Genomic DNA, 20,028 nt, shown 5'->3' with positions numbered 1-20,028 from the left:
TGAATTGTCATTTAGTACCAAAACCCAACACTGATACAACAGCAACATAAGAAAACAACTAAAAGACATTTAATTCTTTTCAAACCACCCCCCAACCTCCTCCCCCCCGTACCCACACAGATGATAACATGCAGACTTTTTTGATAAATTGTGAATGAAAAGAAAAGAAAAGGCAAGAACAAAGCAGGTAGACACAGGTAAAACAGGAAGCTAGTTGTTGTGGTGGTTGGAACAGAGGATTTGTGTATGTGAATGGAGAAAGGGCTGGACAGGAAGAACAGGGGAAGAGGTTATGAGAACTCTACGAAACCTGATAATGTCTTCAAAATCATATCCTTATATATGTTCCAAACCTGTGTCTCTTCTTGCCCAGGTTCGCACTCGTGATACAGCAGCCCCCATTGGTGCCTTCATGTGGCCTCTCCACTGGTCCATGTGGCTCGGAATCTTTGTCTCCCTCCATGTCACAGCTGTTTTCCTCACCCTGTATGAGTGGCACAGCCCATTTGGTATGACACCACGTGGACGCAACCGCGACCGGGTGTTCTCCTTCTCATCAGCACTCAATGTTTGCTACGCAATTCTTTTTGGGAGAACAGTGGCTATTAAGCCACCAAAGTGTTGGACAGGCCGCCTGCTGATGAATCTCTGGGCCATCTTTTGTCTGTTCTGTCTGTCCACCTACACTGCAAATCTAGCAGCTGTCATGGTCGGGGAGAAAACCTATGAGCAACTGTCGGGGATACATGACCCAAAGGTATGAATGTGTAACTGATATGCTGCTAATAGGGTTTAAATAGCAATGAAACATATTTTCTTAATCATCTTTATATTAACACAGAGCTCCTTAATTTAAAATGTTTAAGTAGTATTATATAAAATAAGGTAAGGTTCTGCATTTCTGATCACAGACATACAGATAGGGGCTTTTTAAGGCTGTTTTGGAAATAAAGCCTGGAGAAATTAATGTAGTTTGTCAACCCACCAATTCTCCTAATCAGAAGTGAGGGGCAAGCCATGATGAAAAAAGAAAAAAAGAAAGAAAAGACATAAAACCCCTTATAAAGAGAAAAGAAACAACACATAAAAATGACTTATATCAATAGAAGTCAATATTTACGCTCTTTGAAAGCATTCTAAAGGTAACATTTGGGTTCATTCTTCTTTCTTGCAGTTGCACCATCCCTCTCAGGGATTTCGATTTGCCACAGTGAGAGAAAGCAGTGCAGAGGACTATCTCAAAAAGAGTTTCCCTGAGATGCACGAGTACATGAGGAGATACAATGTCCCAGCAACACCAGATGGCATACATAATCTCAAGTAAGGCAATTTTATACTATACATATTGCTACTGACATTATGCATTCAGGTACACACTCATGAGAGGGCCTGCTTTGTATGTTCATCGCTGTTGTTGTCACTAAGCCTGTAACAACTGTCATCTGTCCTCTTATATTTTGTTCCTATTCAACGAGTTATCTATTGCTGTCATCATTAGCTGAAACAAAAATAGATCATCTCTCATAAAAAAGTAAAGTTGTTGTATAAGTCCAAAAGAAGACCAAATTTGAAAGAAAAAAAGAAAAAAAAAAGCTGTCATTCTCTTGTTTGCATTCACATCTCACACTCCTCCTTACCCTGCCATTGCTGTCATCCTAAGCTGCTTCAACATTCAACTGGCATCCCCGTGGAGCCTTGCAGAATATAGTGGGGAAAAAAGAGCAGCTGGAATGCAGGCCTAGGCTGGGTAGAACACAATTTCAATGGACGAAACAAGATTTTTGACTGTGCTTGTAAAATGATGAGAGGGCTCAAGGGACTTGTAATCTTTAGAAATTTTCAAAGACTGATCATGACACTTTACAACACCATAAAAGTGTGCTGAATTGCAGCTTTGCTCTAGGTTAACTTCCCAAGGGAAGTGAGTGACTGGACACTTTAATGTCAAATAATGAAAAATGTGTTTATGCAATTAAAGTGATTGCATGGTTTCAGAGCAGAGACATGTTATGTTTTACTCAAATAATTAATTTTTTTAAATATTTCAAGGGGATTTAATTTGTTTGTGACATGGTCACATTTTGATCATGACTATTTTTCTTGTTTTTAATGGTGATTCAAAATTCTATATGGCAAATAGTCAAGTGACCATCAGAAGTAACCTATTCCAGTCATACATACTTAAACGCCGCTGACGAAGCAGGTAGCAATTCAAGGTTAAGTGTCTTGCCCAAGGACACAATCTGACATATTACTGAAGGAGCCAGGGATTGAACCTTTGACGTTCTGGTTGAGAGACGAGAAATCTACCAACTTAGTCACAACCACACCCTAACACACACAATACACCCTTATTGATATTAAGGTTTTACTTGTAAAATAATTGTGCTTACTTTTTAAGGTCTGTGTTTTGTTGGTTGTAACCCCACATTTCAGGGTGTATTTTCGTCAATTCTGTTTCAACAAAAGCGATTGCATTGTATTAAAGTGGCATTTTCGATTGTGTGCCATTGAGTTGGCAATACATGATTCCACTACTTTTACCAGCATAACTGCATGAAGACAATGCAGAAAAGGGGACTTGTGCAGTAAACATATTGGTTGAGGAATTAGTCGGTAGCATGGTACTATTCCCATTTTAAACACACAACAATATTGGTGGAAAAGAGTGAGGACAATAAGCTGCTGTCTGATTCATCCTGTAATAATGCACAGCCAGGTAGTCCTCTGTAGATTTTTAAACACAATCCTTGATAAGTGGTGAAAAATACAGACTATCTTAAAAAAGGCTTTGACGAATTTGTATTCACTTGGGCTTTAGTTGTCAGTAAAGACATTCAGAGTTGATTTGTTAAAACCTTGCTGGGAATGTTGTGACTTAATATCTTACCTCTGTATAAGGGACTTGGAGGGAGAGATGTAGGTAAATTGCCAGAAACTGGCAGACAGTCAGTAATTTCCCGAGCATATGACCAGTTAAAGTTTGGGAAAATGATGTGTAAGACCAAATGGCAATATACGGTATCTGCTTCAGACAAGGCAATGATGACAGATATTTCCCATTTTCAGTGATTGCACTCTAAAGTACTCAGAAGCACGAAGCAAAACAAGTCAACAGCTTTTATTGTTGTGTTGTGTTCCTGCAGCATTTTTCGGATTGGTTTTTTTGATAGTTTTTGGACTTTGTTTGTTCCAAATCTTAAACACTGAACATGGCCCACATGTGCCACCAACAATTTCTCATTCCAGGTTGTCAGATACCAATGCCCTATCGAACTCCTTTCTTGCCCAAAGCAATTTCAATGGTTTAGCGCCAGTTATCTTCCTGCATGGTTGACATCGAACCATCTGTTTGAAAAACTACATCACAGTTAGAAACAAAACTGAAACAGTTGTTTCAATCTTGAAAACCATCAGTAATCATTGTTTATCATTGTCTCATTGATATTATATGCCTCTGGGAACAAATTAAATTTTTTTCAGCAATTCTGGTGAAGCCAGAAAACTTAATTTTCCGTGTGGCAGGACGTCTGCACAGAAAAAAACACTGCCTTGGCCCAATAATATCGCTGTTCATCTGTTGAGTCTTGGTGCAACAGTAGAGATACACAGGCTTCCGTCAGCATTATGAGCTGCAAAAGAAATTGTAATTTACACACCAGTTAACAAAAACTAAATTTCCTAAAATAACAACATGAAGATGCAGATCTTTATCAGCTTCTGTATGTTATCAAGAGCCGATGCAAACAATTTTGAAAACACCCATTTGTTGAATGGAGGTTGGCCCAATCATTGCTGATGCATTTCAGGTAGTCAGACAGATGTGTGCCACCAAAGTAAAAAAGTTTGATCTGGAATTGATTATTGACTGTACTTTTAAGTAGATATCTGTTTATAGAGGCAAATAAATTATGGGTAGAATGTCGCCCATGAACGTCGGTAAGTCAGAGCTCTGAAAGTTTTCCTTCTTTATTCTTGCCACACAGAGTTTTTTTTTCCCTCCATTTTCTGAAGCCTGCCAATTTATAATTGGTCAATGCAGCTGAAAATACAAATGTTCTAAAAAGTGGAAAGAAATACACATCACATGCTCAAAATCCAGACTCTACAATTCTGTGTGCCCCTATTAGACACAGAAGGACGTGAAGGAAGAGTTGTTAGTTCGTGCCCTGGTAGAGAAAACAGTATTGGTGTTTTTACTAATGTTAATGTTCTTATACTTCCACTTGCCCTTGCAAGTTCAAGGGTGTGACATGAGGACATAAATTGAAAAAAAAACAAGGGTCAGAGTTAGCATACTGGGAGTGGGGCGACCATGTTAAGTAAAATTTATTCTGTCCCAGGAGGCGTTAAAGATAAATGTTTCATGTGAAATTCAGGGGGTTGTTTTAAAATGCAAGTTTTTGGGTGGCTCGTTCCCAGCAGGCAGACAAAATGTGTTGTGTTAGAGCTACAGTAACATTTGTCCTCACAAAGCATTTGTGAGAGTATCTATCATTTTGTCTGTCCAGTCATCCATCAGATGGTCACTTAAGGAACATTTCAGGCCAACGGTCTGCTCTAACATCATTCACTTATCATCGTCTTGTCTAAAATGGACTTCTGTGAGTATATTTATTTGAGTAACCAATTAATTGTTATTTATCAGCCCAATGAGAGACTGCAAATTGTATATGTTGAAAAGTTTCTTTAGTAGAATTAGTTTTATTACCGAAGGCTATATTTACTAACAAGGACCATACCACACAGATCATACTAAATGATGACACATTTATGTTAAGATAATGATTATGATGAAGACTGAGAGAATGGACAAAAGGCCGGGCAGAGGGAGACTCACGCCTTAGGCGTAAATCCACACGAGCTGATCTTTGCCAAGACTGTATCTCGGATTAGACAAGGTGAAGGGATGAGGGAAGAGGTTGGATGTATGAGAGGAAAGGAATGGATAGGACGGAAGGTCGGGTTAAAGAACTGACACAAACAGAGTACAGTGGAATGGGTAGGTATACACCTATCCAGGGAAAATCCAGGAGTTGTCACGCCACCATCATAATCATTATCATATTTTTTTTTTTTTTTCAACATTTACACTGACAAGGAATTTGTCTTGGTGTTTTGGGGCAAAACACCTGACAAAGGAAATAAAGCAAAACACAAGGACATCAATAATGAATATAAGAAGCTATTACAAATATATACAATTGAAATTAAAAATATAAAAACACAATGCACAATTAATGCAGTGACATTCCCTTTTACAGCCACGGACATGAGTGTGAGTGAGTCCAAAAAGCGAACCTACTTGAGAACGAGAGCAGTTTTTACTGAGAGTTGGGAAAAACATGCTCAATAAATATGTAGATACTAGATTTCACACTAAAAGTAGTCCATGAGGATTAAATGCAGAAATTGATTAATGAAGCTAACTAACTTGTCGACGGCATGTCCTTACATATTATGTGGCGGCTGGTTGTTTTTTTTATTTATTTCTCTGATGTCATCAAGCCGTTGTTTTAAATGATGTCTTACATGTAAAATCTAAAAGATATTATCTCCTCACTATCGGTCTATAAGTAGGTTTGTCAGGAGACTGAAGGTGTGGATTAGGAAATCTCTAAAGTTTGTGTGTGAAGAAACACTTTGTTTCTGTACAGAGTGTACAAAGTGAATGTGCCACTTGTTTCTACTACATCTACATTTGCAATGTATCTACTCTCTGTGTGTTTACAGGGCTGACCCTCAGAAACTGGATGCATTCATTATGGACAAAGCTCTACTGGATTATGAAGTCTCCATCGATGCAGACTGTAAGACACTAACAGTCGGAAAACCCTTTGCAATTGAAGGTAATGTGACCATTTAGAAATATAATTCTTCATATCTATTTAAGCTTATTTGACAAAGAAGCCCCTTGAGATACAGGTCGTCTCTTCAGTGGAGTAACGTCCATGACTGCAGTTCGCTTCAAATGAAAGAAAACATCAATTAAACCATTCCAAAAAAGACATGACAGTATAAAAAAGGAGCATTTCAAAACAAAAACAAGCAGCTGAGATATATAAAACAAATTCTGTTTCGGAACAGCAATTTAAATCGTTAGTTACACAGTTTTATTTCAGAGCTTTGAACTCTCTCAGGCAGACAAAATCATTAAACAGTTGTGTGTGTACTGAGAGTCAGTTCATGACCAGGGCGCAAACTAGGGGAAAGCTGCTCCATCAGATTATTAACGACTCCTGAGTACTTGGTAGAGCTGCCATCTATTGAAGCAAAATCATTCCAGCTGTTGATGAGTTACAGGAGACTGATTAAACGAATGCAAATGGAAGTTTCAGTGTGGCTTTGTAAATGAAAATATACCAATGCTGTTCTTCGGCTTAATAATGACGAGGAAACTATGACATGAAGAACAAAACCAAGAGTATGAGGCATTAAGGTGTCAGTAAAAAAAAACAAGCACTGTACGTACAAAACAAGAACAAACTGGACAAGGTTGTTGAACTAAGCAGCAACTCTCTCTGACCTAACAGACCGGTACACATTGAATTTAGCCAACAAGATTACAGCTTACCCTCTGCATCCCCTTTGGTCAGAGTATAAACTCTTGACTTCAGGGCACAGGTACACAATTCCCAGGATGAGGACTATAAAAAGGCATTACTGTACTTGTACAGCTTGATAAGCTCTGATTATACATAATGTACTTGGTACTCTGCACGTTATTTAACTTGCTACTGAAATTGTGTTACGCTCTCATTGCAAGACAAATTCCCAGAGGTGTAATAAACATTTAAATCATTCATTAATTCACTTATATACAGAGTTTTAGCAGTAAAGTGTAGAAGAAGCTGCATCTACAGTGGGTACGGAAAGTATTCAGACTCTGTTTCATTGCAGCCATTTGCTAAAATCAAAAAAGTTCATTTAATTTCCAATTAATGTACACTCAGCACCCCATCTTGACAGAATTTTTTTTTTTTCAAATTTATTTAAAAAAACCAAACTGAAATATCACATGGCCATAAGTAATCAGACCCTTTGCTGTCACACTCATATTTAACTCACATGCTGTCAATTTCTTCTGATCCTCCTTGCGATGGTTCTGCTCCTTCATTGGAGTCCAGCTGAGTTTAATTAAACTGATTGGACTTGATTAGGAGAGGCACACACCTGTCTATATAAGACCTTACAGCTCACAGTGCATGTCAGAGCAAATGAGAATCATGAGGTCGAAGGAACTGCCCAAGGAGCTCAGAGGCAGCATTGTGGCAAGGCACAGATCTCGCCAAGGAATTTCTAAAGCGCCCAAGGTTAGGTATCATCTGCCCAATACAATCCCAACAGTGAAACACAGTGGTGGCAGCATCATGCTATGGGGGTGTTTTTCAGCTGCAGGGACAGGAAGACTGGTTGCAATTGAAGGAAAGATGAATGCGGCCGAGAACCGAGTGCTCAGGACCTCAGACTGGGCCCAAGGTTCACCTTCCAACAAGACAATGACCCTAAGCACACAGATAAAATAACTAAGGAGTGACTTTGGAACAACTCTGTGAACATTCTTGACTGGCCCAGCCCTGACATAAACCCAATTGAGCACCTCTGGAACATGGCTGTCCACCAACGTTCACCATCCAACCTGACAGAATTAGCGAGGATCTGCAAGAAGATGGCAGATGTTCCCCAAATCCAGGTGTGAAAAAGTTGTTCATCACTCCCAAGAAGACTCATGACTGTACTAGCTCAAAAGGGTGCTTCTACTCAATACTGAGCAAAGGGTCTGAAAACGTATGACAATGTGATATTTCAGTTTTTCTTTTTTAATAAATTAGCAAAAATGAGATGGGGTGCTGAGTGTACATCAATGAAAAATAAAATGAATTGCATGAACTGATTGCTTTCTGTACCCACTGTATTTAATAATGTTCCTATTTTCTAATGTACTGAGGAAATGTTTTTTATTAACAATGTTCTAGCTGCTAATTAGACTGGCCTCTCAATAAAACCACACTTCCTACCCTTTAGTTTATTCATTACTAACTATTAACATATATGGGGCTTTTCTCCTTATTGTCTTATAAATGATGACTGGTTTTCACCTTTTTTTTTAAATCAAAGTAATCAGTCAGTACTAGATAGAAACACATCTGAGTTCTTGAACCCATCAGTATGTTTGTTATTTAATTATCAGTAGATTTGAAGGATTCTTTTAGCATGGCAGCATTGTAGCTGACCATTAGCATTGAAAGACCACCCTAAGTTTAACAATATCAAACACACAACTTTGAACAATTTTTTAATCTTCAAGCTTTTAACGGCTTTAGAGCCCCTATTGTCTGTTAATCTCTTGCCCTTTTAGAAAGTCTCTTCCTCTCTCTGTGATAACATTCCCATGGTGGTTGCTCCCATTACAGGCCACAATAGTCTCAGATTCCAATGCTGTTGTTAATTACTTAATGCACACTTAAGTCGTCAGGATACAAATCATTCAGTATATTTCCTACCAAGGCATGCTTCTTCAATAATTGGCTCTCACTGATGTTGTCACACTTTTCTGGCATGATACAAAATTCTGAGATTAAATTGCAATATCAAAAACCTTCTCTGTTTTAGAGTGACAATGTTGAGTTCCAATAAGCACTAGCCAAAATGAACCAGGCTGCCTGCTTATGTGTGCACTGCTAGAAACTAAAAAAATGGCAGTACGTTGAGGTGAAGTGAAAATGATTGTGTTGCTCTGACAGAGGAATAATGACTCTGTCTATTTCCACTGGCAGGTTATGGGATTGGCCTCCCTCAGAACTCTCCACTCACCTCAAACTTCTCGGCGCTTGTTAGTCAGTACAAGTCAGATGGCTTCATGGACATGCTGCATGACAAATGGTACAAGGTTGTGCCCTGCGGGAAGCGCAGTTTCGCTGTGACTGAGGTAGGAGCAGAACCACATGTTACACTGTTTTATTTTTTTTTATTTTGACAGATATTGATAGACATTAAAAATGACCCTGAATTTCCACTGTCTTTATATCACCAGCAATGTGAATGTTGAATCATCGGCTTCATGGTTCACCATAAGCATGGCTAGTGTTTTCAGTGTTTCCTTGCAAATAACACGAAAGATTTAAAGTTTGAAGCTGCATAATTCAATACATCTTATGTTAAAGGTGCTTAATGTAACTTTCAAAAATACTTCGTCTGTAGCAGTGCTGAACTGCACTATTAGTAACCTGTGGCTTGATGTCCCTCTCATACAAAGCGATCATTGACATCATCGCCCCTGAAACACTGGATATTTGCCAGTATAATGTTTCCAGATGAGTCTCGGCAGGCGCGGCTGTCCTCCTAGGACGGACCGAAGTGTGTGGTAGGCGGCCTCTGGCTGTGCAGGTGAAGACCTGGAGTGTGTGATGAGTTTTTAGTTTGTACTGTTGATTTCTGTAAGCGGAGCGGAGTGAGGAGGATGTTGAGAACACAAATAAAATGACACTTCCTGGAGCTTTCGCGAACAATCAGACCTGCAAAAAGTTTTCTGCAGCCCGCAGATAGACAGTGAACATCTATGTAAGTTGTAGCTATATATGAATCATTTGGCCATTAGGAAGTGCACCTGAAGGCCATGCAGTATCACTATAATCACAGTATTTTTGAAAGTTAAATACAGCCCCTTTAATTTTGTCTCGAATTATTAGTACAAAGAAGACAAAACCTTGTGAAAAACCTATCTTTTATGAAAAATAATCAACCAAAGTTCTCACCTCATTTAAAGTTTTCACGTCTCATTGTTTTGGTTTCTGATCTGCAACCTTTTAGTTCCATCTCACTGCTTTCATCATCCTGTTCTCCAGTCGCAGCAGGCAGCTGTTTCCAGCCAAAAAGCAGTTAGTTACAAGCACACCAGAGCTCAGCCAGTTTGTTTCTTCTTGTTGAACATGGTGCAGCACTTAGTGCTAAAATGCAGATAATTCCTCAAGGAGTGTAGAGGAAAGAGTAAGAGTGACTCTGAACATGTCACTTTAATGGAGACACAAAACTTCTACACAATAATTGTTTCCATTTAAATAATTCTAAAGCCATTGTTGGATATCTTAAGTTTTTACATATGTCAAACAACAAGGAAAAAACGTTTTTTTTTGTATTTACATCATGTTTTATGGCTCAGAAGAGTCAACATGATGTATTTTGCAGTATGACAGAGTAAAAGTGTCATGCCTCTTTAAAGTTACAGTCTGTATTGTTACATCTATAATACATTTAGAATGTTCATTTGAATTTACCATCATTGCACAAGTAGCTCTGCTATGTTTACAAAGCCCTTGAAAGCACCCTTCCCCAGCATACAGTTTATCTTTAACCACTTTTTACTTTCCCTGTGCGACCTGCATGTTTGGTAACGTCTTGCAAATTCACACCCTTGCCCCAGACCCTCCAGCTGCCAACCAAGCCATGTCACCCATAACTTCTGTCTTAAACAGTCCAGTCCATTCTGCGCTTCTATTACTAAGCACTTAGCTCTCTTAGCAGCCTGGCTGTCTCTCAACCCAGCTGTGGCTCTGGAGTTCCCAAAAGTGTCTCCTCGCTCTCTGCAGACTGCACACTCCCTGTTGTCATACATGAATTAAAAACTTACTTCCAAAAGGAATTCATGTCCCTTCTCTGCCCCATCTTCTTCCTATATTTACATTTTCTATTCAATTTTTTCTTTTTACTTGGCTTCTCTGTGACCTTTCACATAACTTATATGTTGCCTATTCATCACAATGTTTAATTGAGAAGCACCTCTTGTGTTTTGACCAAAAAAACCTGACACATAAATGTAAACTAACATCTGCATTGCAATAATCTGTGTTGCAGTTGCAGTGCAACTGATTCAGTGTAACTAAATCATTTTTTTTCACTGTGTAATAGAGAGATGTGTTACAGATGCTATCTGCAGGTGTAGACATTTATAGCTCCAGGTACATTCCATTCTGCAGTATCATGCCTGCACCTTTCTATACAGGTAGCACTGAAAGCTGCTTGACCATTATTTTCCTTCCCTTGATTTTATACTGTATGTAACAACATCATAATGATGATAATAATGATGATAATAATAATAATCTATAGTATGATAATTATATGCACACTTCTGCTTGATCAAATCAATTTACAATGATTTCTAGACTTTTTTTTTTCACCCTTGCATTGCAGCTAAACATAGCTGAACACCTTAAATAAACATTCTGTTATGTTCTGACTCAGTCCAAATAGGCTGTCAAAATTAAGTCATCAGAAAATTCATGGGATGTTAGCATTCCGAATTTCTGACTAGGCTGGCTCAGTTTAACACTGCTCAGCATTTTTTTTAAGCAATATTTTATTCCACTGAATGACTGCTGCACCAGCACCAAGCCTGAGGTTGTGAAAAGAGGCAAATCTGATGGATTGTCTTCCTTAAGGAAGCCAAACTCTGTGGCACTTAGCCAGTGCCCTGTTACCCTATAAAGATGATCCCATTAAAAGAAATACAATCAATACCAATAAATGATCATTATTCAATTAGCCTACCTAACACTGAAAGGGCCAATCTCAACATTACCAAGAGATAAATAGTCACCAAAGTGTTGAACATCACGTTGCTTTGTTGAAGTCTTAGCAGAAACTGTTTGCTATAAGAAATTAATGAATTGAACAAAAGAGGGTTAACACATAAAAGTGGAGCTGTGAATTACAAGATCACTCTAAAAAAGGATTTTTCTATAGGGTCCATATAAGGAAGAGTGTGCATTGCCAAAACTAGTTATAGCATGTATTCTTAAATGTGCTGATCCAAGGAGTGCCCATAACTGTGAGAAATGTCAGAATGGCATGATACACAATCACTTACGCTGCTTCTTATGCACTCGAGCTAAGTATTAGATTAGATTACTGTCATGTATCATCCGTAAGCTTGTCTTGTTGTTAAAGGATAAAACCACTGTATGTTTTATCTGTTCCTATCCAAATGAATTCCGAAAGTTCTTCCCCAGATGTAACATGTCACTTCTAGCTCACACTCTCCAAAATGGCATTATAGCCAGCTCACCAAGTCACACAACTGCAATGAGGAGTTTAATCCATCATGCATTTTTTCCCCAACATGACTTTATAATGCAATCATTGCAGCTGCCGCTGTACTCATACTCAGCAGTAAAAGGATTTGTATGAAAATGTAAATCTGCAATAAATAAAGCAAATTGCTCAATTAGGATACGCATGATCGTGCAATAGTTTAAATTTTTTTTTTACTCATTATATGGTAATTCAAATGCTAAATTCTCTGAAAGTCTTTAATTCCTCATCAAAACACAATGTGAGTCAGTATTTAACAAAGGTATTCATTGCCGTTTTTAACTTTGGGGATTCTTTTACCCTGTAAATTATTCAGTTCGGGGATGATAATCCCTTGCTTACATAATTAACAGAGTGAAAGCAAACCTGAGCAACATTCTCCTTACACTGGTTTTCTAGAGGTAAGCAGCTGCAGCTTCACAACTGCGGACACAGGGATGGTGGTGTTATAAAGCATTTGAGCAGGAAAAATGTCATACATTAAAATCATAAATGCAGATATCTATTTTTTTTTCTTACCAAAAAAAAGGGAATAGGTGACTCCTGATGTTGCACAAAATTACTGCAAGTTATGCATTATTTATCAGGGAAAAAAAACAGACAAAAGGCATTACAGTTATCATGTACGTCTTTGCTGGAGAAAAAATGCATACAACCAAAAAGCAAATCTCTTACTATACAACCAAAAATATGCATGCTTGCCTGAGATAAGGAGACGGAAACACATGCATTAGGAGTTTCTTTCCTATAAATAGTTATTGAAAAATGTATATGATACACAGAGTATAAATTAAAAAAAAGTAACATGACATAAGGAAATTATCAAACTCTATATTTATGAGAAACCATCAGTTTTATAACCACAATCTGTTTGATTTCTTGCCTACTACAGTATCATGTCAAAAGACGTTTATAATAGAGCTTGCATGTTTAACACAGAGTTTAAAAAAAAAAAATCCAATACGGTAGATACCTCAGTTGTGACTGTGACCTTGCAGAAAAACCAGTTGGACCTTTTATTTGTCCACTATTTTACTTCCTGTCCTCCATTAGCTGCAATAGGTACAGTACACATCATTAATCATTTATTCTCTGTGTGTCCTTTTTTCTCTCCAGACGTTGCAGATGGGCATTAAGCATTTCTCCGGTCTGTTTGTGATGCTCTGTGTGGGCGTGGCCTTATCTCTACTGACCACAATAGCAGAGCATATTGTGTACAAGCTGGTCATCCCAAGGGTCAAGGAGCCACGCTTCAAATACTGGCTGCACACTAGCCAGGTATGAAACTCGCGCTCAAATACACACAAAAGCAACAGAGTTTTATAAGTGTACTTTCCAGCACTGTTCTTATATAGTGTATTTATACTGTGACAGATGTTTGGTTGCTGTTTGGTTGCCTTTTCTCTAAACTCTCTCCTACATGCAGTTAACGCACAGCCATTTCAGAAACAAGTTACAGGGAAACTAACAAATTCTGCATGTAACAAGGAATGTGTTCCTTGTTTTCCAGAGATTACACCGTGCCCTCAACTCTGTCTTCAGTGATGACAAACTACCAACTGTAACCAAGCCTGAGAAGAGGTACCTTGCAACTGTTTTGATTCAAATTGAGTCGACCAAGCACATCACTGTCATATATTCACGTTAAATGTTGTGATTTTAAGAATCTGATGAGTGTAAAATCTCATCCATCAATGACAAAACTAAGTAGAAACTGTATCAAGTTGCCTTACTTAATCACAAAAGTACATAAACTAATATTAATTGGGATTACGTGGATGCCATGCATGATTTCGAGGTATCAATAAAAACATCTCTGACATATCAAGCCTCTAAAAAAAGCATACACAGTCTCCTCAAATTAAACAGCCCTTTGGTTGTATTAACAGGCTGAGAATAGGTGACATCAACAACATTCAAGCGGCAGTTAATGGACCTATTTTTAATCACAAAACTAAATAGAATGGTCAGTCTGTTGGAAGCTAATTATATCTTCAGGATATTGAGGAAATAATCTCATGCTAACGTCACAGAGTATTGTATGGCTCAGTTGGTGGGAGAGAGCAAGATTTAGTGAGGCACAAAAGCCTCTTTCTGGTTGGTTTCAGTGTCTGTCCAAATGTTGCGTGGTCCACATTGGTTACATAAACCATCTCTGTCATTTTGACACCCCTACAGTGTGTGTCCTAGGGTAGCCTCATCTTGTTCGCGTTGGTCACTGCTCACACTGCATGTTTAATGTCACATTGGCACTTGAGATAAGCATATCTGATGTCAGCTGAGCAAAGTGGGAGTTCTGTTTCTCTTTTTTTGAAAGCTTCTAGGCGGAGATCAAAACGGGTTTGAAGCATTTCCTGAGCTTTCTCTGTTTGAAATTTCCAGCTGTAATATATTTCACCGCTCTTTCCTACTTAGCACACCACATGCAGAGGGGACACTCAGGTGGAGTTCTCAAAGTGGGGATTAAATACACGTAATAATTATGGAGCCATGGCCATGTGAGGGATGCCTGTGGTAATGAGGATAGATTACCTATTCCTGCATAATTACGCTTATTCAATCAGGCTCTTCTGCACTGTGCCTGCATGCTGTCTGAGAGTCAGGAATTATTACTGTCATATTGTCAACGTCCATGCAAAAACCTTGTGTGTCAGTAAAGCCTGTTTTGCAAGTGCTGCACTGAGAAAGCATGATCTTCCCAGTTGTATGAAGCATACACAGAAAACCTTCCAAATGTGTGTATTTGTAATACCAGTAGAGTGTATAAGAAAATTACATTCAAACCTGTGTTCAATAAGGTAGTAATATTGAAATGAAGAAAATGTGTAAAATCTCAATTGGTTAAAAAAAACTGCTTCAGGAAAGGAAGTATGAGCACATGTTAAGTGTGCTAATAAGGTTGTTGCTCAAAGGCACAGGAGAGTGGTGTGACTGAGAGAATGATGAACAGTGTATAATACCCTTAAACACTCTTCAATGTCCAATTAAGATCTTGTGATTTAGGATCAAAAACAGTGTTAAGGTCATGTACAGTAGCTTGGAAAAAAAGACCCTAATCATCATCCATGCCAAAATGATACAAGGTGTCACTTCTCATCCTCATAATACCCCCAAATAGAAGTAATAAATGAGTTGCTATATTCCCCTTAATTAAGAAATTAGATTGGATAGGACCATTGCTCCCCCTCCCTTCGCTTACTTATTACAAAAGTCAGTCACAAGTAATTTAGGTCCACATTTACATTAAATATCCCCTTTAAAACATTTAGCTGTTTTGCTGTTCTTTTGAAGTCAAATTTCCTGGCTCTAGTTTCTCCTACATACAGTTATACAATTTGATATTTTAGGATCCTCTTTCAGTTGTTCTATTCATCATTAAAGATGTTTTTTTTAACATTTAAGCTCAAATTAAAGGTTATTATGAAATGTCTTTTCTGTGCAGAATCAACTTGTACATTGTGGTTGATTCCTCACTTTCAAGAGCACATATTTTCCCTCAAGATTTACATTTTCTGGCAACCAGGGCGACTCCGCAGTGGCAAAAATAATTGAGCATGTATTTTTCTTCTCTATTTGAGTATGGTTGTATGTATTTCTAACAAGGTACACACTAATAAGACCATTTGAGGGGATTTTAATCACAAAAGATAGGAGCTCTTCTCTTGAACATTCTTATATAAGAAAATAACTGTATTTTGTGTTACTTACTTTACTTTAAGGACAGCAGAGAAAGTCCTTCTGGTGGACCTGTGTCCTGCTTGTTGAAGGACAGCCTACCTATTCACTGTGGTACAGGCTGTGCAAATGTCTTGGTGTGACTCCTGATAACAACATCTGCACTGACAGATGGGTTGGGAAATAGTGGTCATTGGTGAAATATTCCTTTCTAATTCAATTCTGAGGATGTCACAAATGACTGCTGCAGGTAAACATGAGCTGTCCTCTTTTGAAAGCTGCAGGGGTTGACCTCTGAAAGCAAATATTTGTGAATACGAGAATGTGAAAACAGCTATAGCCTTAGATGCTGTACTTCATACTTGTGACTAACGTCAACATTTGGGTTCAAGGACATTTGCACTGCATACCAGGAAAAATAATCTTTATGAAAATGTAAAGGATGGACAGAAAATATCTAAACAGGAGGAATCTGGTCACCCCTGTAGATTGAAATATGGTGGTGCAGACATCTCTAGAAATTATGTAGAGGACTCTGAGCACAGTAACTGATGTGTGGAATAGGGATCTGGCATTTCAGAGAAAAACTGGATCAGAGAAACCTTATCATCAGCAGTTGGAAAAGGAACATTAGATAACTCCCTAAATTGTTGAGAAAATATGGTATGACCTGAAACTGTGTGAGCTCCAGTAGTCTAGGTACAGAATATGTCAACAAAGAGGTTGATTTATTTTTGAGCAAGATATGGAGTTATCACCAACATAAGTTAGAGAAACACAAAAATGAGCTTCGAAACTTTACCTTTTATTTATACTAATTTTATAGTTATCTATATGGTGTCCATAATTACACTCAGCATGGAGTGTTTCAGAGTTAATGCATTTTTTAACAAAAGAGAAAACAAGAACAATAACCACCATGATGACTAATAATGATGATGCTGAGGACATCCTGACATTGCAGAAAAAACTTATTTTAAAGTCATCATGCACAACATCACACTTGCTAACTCTGCATGGTGCATGGTTCCCTTTGTGACCTTGATATCCTTATTTCTTGAGGGAATCTCTGTCAGGTAAAAAAGGAAGGGGAAGAAAGTGTGTTAAAAATATTTTTCATTTTTTATGCTTCCATTTAAATGCAGATGTTTGCAGGTTCAGATGATGAAAATATTGTGTTTGGCAAAGTAATATGAACAACTTTAAAATGACAATAGTTGTATTACTTTTCACTTACTTAGTTTTACTTCAAATTACCAGATTTGGTTTCATTCACATTGGTAATGTTTCTCTGTTGACAATAGAAAGCCCTTTAAGCTCGTGCATTTTACGAATACATTTCTTCACAACATCCATCAGGTAGCTATAGGGCTGATTACAAGATCTATTTCAATTTTGCAAATCTCAAATTTTTGGAAAATTTACTGAATGAGCCACTGTGACCTTGACACACACACACACACACACACACACACACACACACACACACACACACACACACACACACACACACACACACACACACACACACACACACAGAGTCAATAAATGAATAAAAATCTGCACAACAATAACAAGGTCACTATTGTGTGGGCGCCAAACAATACAGCAGGAGAGAGATGGGGATGTTCGTTACCGATATATGGAACCACTAAAGGCACAACATAACGAGAATCATTATCTACAGAACAAGTTTCAGGACAGCAACTACAAAGTACTTTAAAATAAATAAATAAATAAATAAACAACAGAGGATAATTTATTAAAAGCAAAAACAAAAGCAAAAAAAGTATGAAGGGGGTCATGAGGAGGATTTTGCGGTTAAAAGCACAAACTTAAGTATGCAATAGTGAGCCAATTACTTTAATCATGATGTTTTCACATCCACTAATGGCACAAAATCTCCAGCCAGAAATTGTTTTCAGTCTAGACAGTGTAACAACTACCAGGGTCTGTCGTGAGATTTTCTGGCTGCAGTGATATAGCATCCGATAGAGAACATCTGTGCTGTAAAGTCAAAACACTGCCTGTCTATGATGATAAAATTGGGTTGATTATCTTTAGTCTTTAAGCTTAACAGATCTGGTAATGTGTACCACATTGCAACAATTCTGCCTTTCAGTGTAATTATGAAGTAAGCACAGGTGCCCTCTTGAAAAAAGGTGCAGATGTCAATTTAAGATGAAATTATTTTATCTTCTTTCATTCTGGCATCGCATCCTTTGGCTAAGGTATCTTTTCATGATGTCAGGAGTGTCTCATTAAAGTCTCCTTGTCATTTCTTGTATCACTTGCACCGCTTTTTTGATTCACATGAGCGGAATCCCTCTTCAATACTCCGTTAATGAACTTATGTTTATTTATCACTTACACGATCTGGTCCAGTAAATGTTTGAAAGAGGAAACCAACATCTTTTAGAAGTCTCCAACATGTTGCCGCTATCCTGTAAAATACTGGCTGAATTATTGTAGGGCTCAATTTACACTTTGTATTTACTCTTAGCCTTGAGCTAGATTCAAACAATGTCATACAGTGTCAACTTAGAATTAAAGGTGAAACAATTGACCAAATGACACTTAATGACAACATTCACTATCATTTATCATTTCCCTCAGCTTAATGACAGGTGTCATATCATGGTTATGACAGTGTCATGTCGGTCTTATGCACAAACCTTCAAATAAAGTGTTACAGTTCAGTTTATCAAAGTACATGTTTGCGGCATTTTTACTAAATGACCAAATATTGCATTTCAGATTTTTTTTCATGGTCAGACTGGCTAGCTTTCGTTGGCTGGTCGCACGTATCCAATTTAAATACGTTTGTTAGAACATGGCCATTGCTCTTAAATAGCTGTTGGAGATAGATAGATAGATAGATAGATAGATAGATAGATAGATAGATAGATAGATAGATAGATAGATAGATAGATAGATAGATAGATAGATACTTTATTGATCCCGAGGGAAATTCAGGGCATCCAGTAGCAGTATACAGACAGGCAGGACACAAGACACAAGGCATTGGTTACTGTACAAAACATCGGTTACAATACACACCCGCTGTCCCCCCTCCCCTCTCTATACAATAATCCCCCAAACAAGATTTAGCAGCATGAGAGAAGCATGTGTGCTGTGTGTGCTGGGTGTATGTACAGAGGTCTTTGAGCTTATGCCCGAGGTGTGAGTACAGTCAATGCATGGGTAGTGAGCAGTGATTTGCATTAGGTGTCCTAAACAAAGAGGTGAGACCAGGGATGATTAGGGTGATTGCCATTTAAGTACCCAACTATTGAGGAGCAGATTAGCATTAAGTGTTGAAGACAATAGAGTGAAACTTGACCTAGTTAGGGTGATCATGTCAACCCTTACAGATGTAGCATAACAATACAGTAGGGTGGAACCAGATGATTAGAGTGATTATCATTAAAGTGACCAGTGCTCAGTAAGGTGACTATCAATATGCATTAAAGTGTCCAACTGGAGGCTGACTCTGAGGTCAGCGGTGCAGATGAGGAGTGAGAAAAAAAAGTGAAAAAAGAGTCCAGGGTTTACCGTGTGCTTCTTCCCTGCCGTGACAGTGAAGTGTTGTACAGTCTGATGGCCAGGGGGACAAAAGAGTTCTTGAGTCTGTCCGTGGAGCACGACTGTGACAGCAGTCTGTCACTGAACATGCTCCTCTGCCCGGTGAAGGTGCTGTGCAGAGGGTGGTGTGTGTTGTCCATGATGGAGAGCATTTTGTCCGGAGATCTCCTCTCTACCACTGTCACCAGTGAGTCCAGCTCTGTACCCACCACAGAGCCGGCCCTCCTCACCAGTCTGTCCAGGCGTGCTGCGTCCCTCTTCTTGCAGCTTCCTCCCCAGCACACCACGGCGTAGAAGAGGACGTTGGACACCACAGACTGGTAGAACATCTGCAGCAGCTTTTTGCAGATGTTGAAGGACCCCAGCCTTCTCAGGAAGTACAGACGACTCTGTCCCTTCCTGCAGGTAGTGTCCATGTTAGGCGACCAGTCCAGCTTGTCATCCAGCTGCAGCCCCAGATACCCGTAGGTCCTGACCACCTCCACATCGACCCCCCCGATGGAAACAGGTTCTAGATGTGGTTTGTTCGTTCGGAAGTCCACCACCATCTCCTTGGTCTTGGAGGTGTTTAGCTGCAGATGGTTGTCACTGCACCATGTCACAAAGTCCTCGATCAGGCTCCTATACTCCTCCTCCTCTCCATCCCTGACACAAGCAACTATCGCAGTGTCGTCCGAG

At 38.7% G+C, this 20,028-nt stretch overlaps 1 protein-coding gene across 1 annotated transcript in view; it reads left to right on the top strand.

The window, feature by feature from the left end:
* Nucleotides 1–20,028, top strand: part of grin3a (glutamate receptor, ionotropic, N-methyl-D-aspartate 3A) — a 53,983-nt gene that overhangs the window by 28,012 nt on the left and 5,943 nt on the right. The window contains exons 4-9 of the mRNA XM_079365168.1: nt 374–757; nt 1,175–1,320; nt 5,734–5,849; nt 8,778–8,929; nt 13,207–13,368; nt 13,601–13,671. Coding sequence (XP_079221294.1) covers nt 374–757; nt 1,175–1,320; nt 5,734–5,849; nt 8,778–8,929; nt 13,207–13,368; nt 13,601–13,671 — 1,031 coding nt within the window. The remainder of the gene's footprint in view (nt 1–373; nt 758–1,174; nt 1,321–5,733; nt 5,850–8,777; nt 8,930–13,206; nt 13,369–13,600; nt 13,672–20,028) is intronic.

The sequence above is a fragment of the Symphodus melops genome (assembly GCF_947650265.1).
Source record: "Symphodus melops genome assembly, chromosome: 16".
Taxonomy (NCBI): domain Eukaryota; kingdom Metazoa; phylum Chordata; class Actinopteri; order Labriformes; family Labridae; genus Symphodus; species Symphodus melops.
This window is presented reverse-complemented; position numbering and strand designations above follow the sequence as displayed.